The sequence below is a fragment of the Arachis hypogaea genome, chromosome 18 (assembly GCF_003086295.3).
Source record: "Arachis hypogaea cultivar Tifrunner chromosome 18, arahy.Tifrunner.gnm2.J5K5, whole genome shotgun sequence".
Taxonomy (NCBI): domain Eukaryota; kingdom Viridiplantae; phylum Streptophyta; class Magnoliopsida; order Fabales; family Fabaceae; genus Arachis; species Arachis hypogaea.
In genome coordinates this window covers 15882081-15891132 of record NC_092053.1, presented here as the reverse complement: position 1 = coordinate 15891132, position 9052 = coordinate 15882081, and the positions used below count along the sequence as shown (strand labels likewise).

General features: G+C 34.1%; 1 protein-coding gene across 1 annotated transcript; it reads right to left on the bottom strand.

The window, feature by feature from the left end:
- Window positions 1-2156: 2156 nt before the first annotated feature.
- Window positions 2157-8482, bottom strand: LOC112772935 (autophagy-related protein 18f). The gene is made up of 8 exons (XM_025817959.3): window positions 7295-8482; window positions 5371-5835; window positions 4867-5286; window positions 4372-4605; window positions 3478-4281; window positions 3216-3382; window positions 2636-3003; window positions 2157-2524 (listed from the first exon to the last, which is right to left on the bottom strand). Exons 1-7 carry the CDS (start codon window positions 7517-7519, stop codon window positions 2664-2666), a joined length of 2655 nt encoding a protein of 884 aa, XP_025673744.1. The 5' UTR covers window positions 7520-8482; the 3' UTR covers window positions 2157-2524; window positions 2636-2663.
- Between the last annotated feature and the right edge of the window lie 570 nt (window positions 8483-9052).

The following is a 9052-nucleotide window of genomic DNA, read 5'->3' as shown; positions in this document are numbered from 1 at the left end:
AAAAAAAAACTTAATATCTTTGGATGCCATTAAATGATTTTATACTATTATTCAACTAAATAGTGGTATATGTTTCACTTTTTAGACATATTAAAATCATTTACTAATTTAATATCTTATTATTGTATAAAATTTATACCAATAGTGCATATAAATTAAATTCATATTTGCATATTATAAAATAGATAAAGCATTAAAGCATAATTAAATATTGTTTCCTTATAAGATTTTATATTCTATATATAATTTGAATACTCAAATTAAAAAATAATAATGGTAATGGCCTTGTATTGTAAGATTGAATACTCAAATTAAACCTTTGAAGACACTCATGTTTGACACCTGCAGCAGAATCAAAGACTGACAAAAATTGTGCTGATTTCGCACTCCATAACATAGTATGTTACAGAAGGTAACATGTCCAAAATAGATTAGTTTCTGTTCTTAGAACTTGGTTGACCATGTGAATCACAAAACTGTCTAGAAGCTCAGCATGTTTGTTGTGATTCCAAATACTTTATTTGCACGTCTACTAACTCATTAGTGCTAAACCAAAAAAAAAAAAAAAAAAAAAAAAAAACAAAAGAAAGCTCAACTACTTCATGTATAACTGTGTAGGTCAAGGAACATTTTACATTTCTTTGTTTTTTTTAAAAGATATCTTTGTTTTTTTAATTACAATAGCCTTTTGGACCCTATAGTATTGTTGGTTACCTAAACTAGTAATATTATGATCTCATTAACATTTTTGTGGGTCTAATCATTACAATCACAACATTTTTTTTGGGTGTAATGATTACAGATAGAGATAGTATAAATGGGTGCAATAGAACATGGAGGCAATTAGGCCTCATATACTAATGTTGATATGGTTGTGTTTGTTTTTGAGAACAGGACAATACATTGAGAACAGGACAAGATAAGATACTAATGAACAGAGACACAAAATTTTATATTTTTGTATTCTGTTTAGTGATAAACTAGAACAAATAATAAAAAAATTAATTTATTCTCATTTTTTTTTATTCAAAAAATTTAAGATGAAAAATATAATAATAAAAAATATAATTATAAAAAATTAACAAGAATAATGAAAGAAAAAATGAAAAATAAGTTATGTCCCTTATTAGTGTCTCCGTGTCAGGATGGACACAAAATACACTAATTCAGTGTCTCTAAACACATTGTCTTTGTCTATGTCTCCTCTGTCAAACACGATTTTATGTTCTGTGTCCCTGTCTTAGTGTCCTGTCTTTATAAACAAACGCAGTCTAAAGGTTGTTGGCTTGCCCTTATAGCTCCCGGAAAGAAAAAAAAGAGAATAGAACTTAGAAACTGATTAAAATGTTAAAATTTAAGAATATCTAATTAAAATTTTAAGTAGTTACCTTGTGATCAAGTTTGGAAATTCTGATAATTAAATCCCTTTTCAACAATACAATTAGGAGGTGAAGTGAAAATATTCCTAAGACTAGGTAGAAGGGCCAATTTGGCATGCAAGGAAAGCTTGAATGGGAATGACTTGCATTGGAGGAAAAACCAAGTGTCAAGATCCTTCATCCTTGGCTGATTGAGCTGTCTATTGTGTAACAAGGTTATATGGAACATGACCAATATGTAGATTCCTAGTTAAGGTTTTTGACCAAGTAAGGATTGTAAATAGCATCTACAGTGATAAAAATTGTGATTCTTGAAAATGACAGCATTTGCATTACAAATATCAATGTTTTGCATTTGTATATCATCACTTATGGAGTGTGAGTTTGAATTTTCATCATATGGAACCCCAAAATTAAGGTTTGAACAGGAAAGGAGGTTTTATCCAAGCAAGTAAATTTGTAATTAGAAAATCAAACATGTTAAAAGTATAATCACATCATATATGCCACTTAGCGAGTGCAAGTTGTAGTACACATTTAAAATGTGAGTAATTATTACTTTAGAACAATATTTAACACCTAAGACAACACAAACACATTAGTAAATATACAAAAAAATGTGTTTAGAACTAGAAACAGATGCATAAAACAATGTTAACAGACATGTTTTATACTAGCTATTATAATTGGAGAGTTAAGGCCTCATAAACTCTCATCATGAGGATTTCTATACTTCTCATGTGATACAAGTTATTCATCAGTGTAAATTACGAGCACTTAGCATATAAGTTATCTCTATTATTATTATTAATATACAACTTTATATGTTGCTTAAGAATTACAATTGAAAGCCACAGTGTAGTGATAGGGGAAACCAATGTAACTTGAATAGAAGAATGAAAATAGAAAGGCAAGTTACAAGGTGATTCTATTATTTACACATTACAACTAATTATTGATATACATCTGTCTGTTATTTACAATGTGAAGAGAAAAAGGAAAAGGAAAAGGCAACAACATAGTATCCACAATTTTTGCATCGTAGTCAATCCCCTACTCCTCAAACTTCTCTACCTCTTCAAGCATATTATATATCAACATTGTTAATTAAGCCTCCAGTGCCAAATCAAAGAATATTTTCAAGCCTAAATGAATTGCAAGGGAAGCCAACAAAACACATCATCAGCAAATATAGCAACAAGTTCAACATATTATTTTCATGTTGGAAGATTCTACATCAGAAATGAAAATGTTACCTTGAATCAAATTCGTCGCTGTCTTCCTTTAAAATGATTCTTCATTCAGAGGCCTTGTGTTACTATTTACATACATGAGCTGGGCCTCCATGTTTAGATGCTCCTTTATATTATTTACAATCTCATGCTGAGTATTTGGTTTGACAGTGTCATTGCTATTTACAAAGGCCCCCATTTCAGGCAGCGCAAAATGAGCATCCCACTCGGTTCCTTCAGACTCGCTTTTAAATTCAGCAACATCGCCAACAGAATCGGTAACATATTCAGGAGATCCCAAAACAGCACCGGGTGAAATCCTGCCATTATTAGACAGTGATGAAGTTTGACGTGACAGTTGTTCATTAGTCTTGTTATCTGTAGCAGTAGTCCTACAAGACGGCCATAATTTTAGTTATCCATCAAGAATCAAGCCAGTGAAATTCCTTCATCAAACTAGACTACTTAACAGCAAGCATTAGTTTTCGTACAAATTCGGGTAACGATATGCTAGTTAAGTATTACAATAAGCAGCACACCGACATTTAATACCTAAAGCTTTTGACCTATCTAAACTAATTATTAAATTAATTTGTCATCAAACCTTGTTTGTTGCACTCTCGGGGTCTGTATATAGTCAAAAATTGGAATCAAGTCTTTCGACCTAGATTCAATCATGCGACTTGGAAGCTTTTCGATCTCAAATTCGCCTCCTGAAGATGCTGCTTCATTCATTATGGCAGATTCTTTTGATATTGAATGAAAATATATCTGGTTGACAAACAGGATTATGCATTTAAAATTTTAAATGTTAAAGCAAAAGGCAAAATCAAACCTTAAAATCAGTCCAAATTAAGATGATATACCTCTGGGTTTGCCCACAATGGTCTCTGAGCAGGATGCATTTGCAATTCAGCTTCTGAAATATACAAATGATGCTGTTCCTCAAGAGAGAGATTCATTTTCTTGACCCCATTCTTGATTTTAGGGCTGACGAGGTTGTCCACCTTCACTTCCTCAGGATATATTTTGTTGCTATCGGAAATTCCACTCTCGCCATATATGTCAACATTATCTTCTCTCCGACTATGTCTCTGACATATATTCCACTTGTGGATAGCTTCCACTACTAATCTTGCCTCAGTTTGCGGAATGGATTCATAAGCCGGGGTTATTCCTGAAACAATGGTCGAATCTTGACCATTTATTGTCCGCAAAGCATATTGTATCATGGACCCAGTAGGTGAAAAGACCAAAAGATGATTCTTTGCCTTGGAATGGTTCCCGTCAACATATAAGGCATTACGGAAAGATGAAGCAATAGCACCAGAGAGCAAACTCTTCCTCCCAGCTGCAGCTGCAGCAGCACCACTTACCGCTCCTCTCCAGCCATTAGCTCCATTCCTAATTCTGCTTACTACAGAAAGTGTGATTGGAGGCCCAGAGACGATAAGGCTCTGCTGCTGAGGCACTACTGAACTATGAGACCTGCGCATTGCTTGATTAGTCATAACTCCCATTCCATTATTTTTGGGCATAGGATTATCATCATAAGATTGAATATCTACATATCCTCCTTGAGGATTTATGGCAAATAGATGGCTAGTGCCCCTTGAGGAACTAATCATAATCCACTTGCTATCATTGCTAAAACTGATATCTTGTATAACCTGAAAAAGCCACAACAAGGAGAGTGATTATGAAAAGAAGAGTGATTATGATTTAAACCCAAGGCCAAGTGGGAACAAAAATGCACTGACCGCATTTGTGAAGCCACGTTGTAGCCTGTATAGATGAACATAGGAAAGACCAGCGTCAGATACTGATGAATTTTCATGTCCGGGAACTATCTTAAAAACATTGATATTATGCCCCTGGACTGAAGCAGTCACTAATATGGTGCCACTAGGATCAAAACATAGAGCAGAAATGGGACTCTTGTGGGCCCGGAATTGGGTGATGACGTTTTTTGTAACAATATCTCTAACAATGACCTGAAAGGAAAAAATAACAAAAGTATCCTTAGTATATAGCAATGGAGCTGCAAAGACAAAATAATGATGCTTCCACCCTAGGTAAAGTAACATGTAAGCCTCAAAAGCACTAGCAAAGTTGCAATAGACTTCTGAAGACACCAGATACGGTTTCAATAACAATATACTTTAAGGTACAGTCATAGGCTAGCAAAGCACAGACTAGTACATGGAACATGATGATATACGAGTAAAGACAAGATCAAGAACAATGATATTCACCATTCCAATGTTATCGGCATCTGTTGAATGGCCATTAGTGATTCCATTGCCCTTTGGGCCAGAATTTACAGATTGTAATGAACCATTGTTATCAGAGTAGTATCTGGAAAGTTTCTTGTACCCAATATCTCCAAGGGTCACAATTCCTGAAGCAAGCTGCTTGCTGGACTCTCTGGCATAGTGCGCAATTAAGCTCCCATTTGAAGAATAACCAGGAAGGCTTGAAGAATGTGTCAGCTGTTGTGGGCTGACATGCCCAGAGGCAGAGACTACAACCGGGCTTCCACTATATGCTAGCCATCTTGGACCCACTGCAAGTGGTCCGTAGCCTATGCTACCAGAACCGGGACAGCTCATGACTATAGGATTGGTAAGTAACGTATATTCCCTTTCTAAAGATGTAGCATCAAAACAGTGTATCTGTGAAACAATGACTCCATTAGTTATTTCAAGAAAGCAGGTATTGAAGGCGATTGATAAACAAAAATAAAAGAGAAAGTATACCTGAGTGGATTGAGCTACAGCAATTACTCGAGAACTGCACCTTACCGAATAGACAACTGATCTAAATTTCAGTACATGGACATAAGCATGGGATTTCATAGAATAAAACTGAACAGTGGTTGGCAGATAGTTGCCATTCATTTGGTCATGTGAGTTCGAAGTCCCCCCATTGTAAGGGGCATTTGACCCATCCTGAACATTGGTACCACTGGCAAAGAATCCATCGGTACAAACTACCAGCAGTGGGCGGCTATTTGCAAACTTGTCTTCTGATCTCTTTGATGCAATTGGATTTGGAACCATTTGCATAAAAGAAACAGGACCATCATGTCTGGAAACCACGTCACGTACATTGTTTGATTCATCAACATGCCAAACCTGGAAGCCAGAACGATAGCCTAGAAGAAGTACCTGCTGCAAGATTCCACCCTTGCTCTCCAACTTGTCAAATCCCGCCCAGATTACCTATGCGAATTTAGAATTGAAATCAGACATCACTGCTAGTAATAGATTGGAAATGTGAAAGGATAGAATAATCAATTATTGTCCACTAATAAGAAAGGAATAAACATTATTGATGTCACATCCAAGAAATCAGATCCAGCTGTGCTGAGAAATTGTTACATCAAGAACATTATTTTGATGTAATTAAGGATAGCAGTTCTCTAGACACTCACTTGAATCTTGATGGATCAAACCATTAAAATTTACATTCCCTTTCCAACAACTAATCCACTAGTCCAAACAAAATTCATCAAACAGCTTGACTATTCCAATAGCTAAGTTAACTTGATTGGCAATTGCAAAACTTACTTTATAATTAAAGTTAACACAAAAATATCTGAATGTAATTTTATTGTACCATATGTATGCAAGACATCAACGACATATTACATTCAGTTTAACTAAACCAACCCAATATAAAGAAAAGGAGTTAGGTAAATCGGTCAAATTCAGAATCCATTATCATGACACATTAAGTTCGTTTAAGAAGATTAATATGGATATCCCGAATGAGGTACAAAAAATTGGTGAGCTACAAGAAATTTCAAATCTCAAAAGATCTTTAGTTCTAGTGTGATCATGCAAGGTCAAAGTTCAAAAAAACAGGCAAGCTGTACAACCACAAAGGATGCCTTAAAATTAAGATAACTGTGTCCTTAAAATTAAGATAACTGTCTATCCAAATTGCAAAAACCCGTTGCACTACTCTCTTAAATAGTCCCTGCATCAACATGTTCAAAATTCTATCCTACAAAGTATCATTGCAGAATAAACACAACGAATAAACAAGGCACATGCTCACCCACAACTTCATAAAATAGTAACAGCAAAACTTCATCAGCAAGTGCACTAGTGAGCCTAATTTCCACAGAATAAAATCTTCACCCTGGACAGGCCCAAAATGAAGAGTTGCAGTTGCACACAACATACTACAAACTCTCTTTAAAAATATGCACCATAGCTCCTTATTCAAGCACAAAACAGTACTAAAAAGCTAAATTACTAATTAAAAGGAACTGAAATGCCAACAGAGTAAAGCAACTACATTCAAATATGCAATTGGGTTTCTAAGTTCTAACCAAATATCCATCCATTTAAACCTGATGAAATTGAACTCTTCACTGTAATCTGTAATCAGCTTTTGACACAATCACTTAACAATTTATAACACTTAAATCGCTCCCTCCACCCACTGTTGTGCCAGATTGACAAAATTGGTACAATTAAAAATCAATATATTCAGACATAAGTTACATACAAGTACATTAATTCTTGGATATATCAATTCGGTAATACCATAAAGGGACACCAATAAATGCAAACCAATTAACATCATCAAAATCTAAACTCATCATAAATTAATTACCATGACCAGTCTAGCAACTATCCTCAAAATCTATAGAACTCTTCCAACACATACCTGATCATGGTCAGCATCATCATCCCTATCAACAATTGATGAAGCAACCGATGCGGCCGAGCGGGCGACAGTTGAAGCTCCAGAGGAAACAATCCTTAGGTAGCTAGAGATAGCACGAAAGGAGCTGGGAATAAAGCCATTGGTTCTACCAACAGCAGCAGCACCACCACCACCAACACCCTGATGAAGAACTTGTTGTTTCTGTGAATCACTCCTCATCCCCATAACCAGAGAGAGAAATATAGCCACTCACCAAAAACACAACAATCACAGATTCTTCAAATTCACCTTCAAACATTCACAACCCTCCCAAAATGTGCACCCTCCCCTTTAATCCATCAACACATCTTCACCCTCTTCCACCATGGACAGCACAAAAAAAGGGAAAAGAAAATTCACATAAGTGCCTCCATCTCCTTCAATTTTTCTAAAAGCTTCCAAATTTTCAATTGAACCCACCAAATTCACAACAAACCCAAATCAAAACACGATTTCAATCCTCCAAAATTTTCCTCTTTTGTCTTTTTCTGGTTTCCGTATCAACACACGAAAAAAAAATAAAAAAAAAAAAACAACAGAAGACAAGGAAGGAACCGGTGGGAAAAGGAAAAACAATGATTCGGCCTTTTCCTTCAAGCTACAATCAAATTAAATTACTCCAATATTCACAACGATTTTGCTACTAATCACAAATGAACAATATAACTGAAATTTAAAAAACAATTACCAAAAAAATCGATGAAAAAAATAACTTTTTTGGTCTAAAATGATTTTTTCCCCTAAAATATACACATATACATGTTATTGGATTATGTACGATGATGAGAAATGAATAATACTGAAAAGGGTTTTTGTCCTTTTAGGTTGAAGAGGAAACACAAACTGCCGAACAATCGCCGAAGAACCGATCAGAGAAGAGAGAGAAAAAAAAGGTTAGAGAGAGAAAGAGAGAGATTGATTTCGGAATTAGAGGAATTGGATAACGAAGAAGGAATGAAGAAAAAAATAATTTGAGGAAATTGAAAATGGAAAAAAGAAAAAAAAAAGCGTCTCGGTTCACGTCTCTTGTGTTCTGTGTGTTGTGTAAAGGGCAAGATTTTTTTTCTTCAACTTTCGTTCTTTTTTTTTTTAAGTTGAAAATTTTTTAGTTAGGTTTGGTTTGAAGTTATGTTGTTGGTAATGGTGCTTGGCTTTTGAAGTTATTGTGTTTATTTTATTTTTTTTAATATTTTTCCTTTTTTTTTTACTCTCTTTAGTTTTTTCTTTTCCCAGTTAATTAATTTTAAGGTGGTTTCATTTTCACTTGTGTTTCTCTCTCTAAATCTTTCTCTGACTACGCGTCTCAGTTTTGTTGCATTGTCATATAAAAACCACTGAAGAGTTTTTTCAAACACTAGTTTTAGGCTGCGTTTAATGACTCTGAATTTGGTAATTTTCAAAGAATACGATAATATTATTATTTATTAAGATATAATTTTTGGAATTCGTTTCATTTGAAGTAATGTATTTTTAGAAAATAATGAAAAAACATTTTTTTTTAATTTACAGTTCACCCCAACATATTCTATTTATCTGGTATTTGTGGAATCATCAACAATTTTTATTTATTAGGAAATTTATCTTTTAATAAATCAATAAAATATTTTATACAAACTTTTAATTATATTTTTTTAAGTAATTATTTAAGTAATCAACAGAAAAAATAATTACTTTTGTTAATGTGATAATCCATAATTAAATGTATTTATAAAATTATTT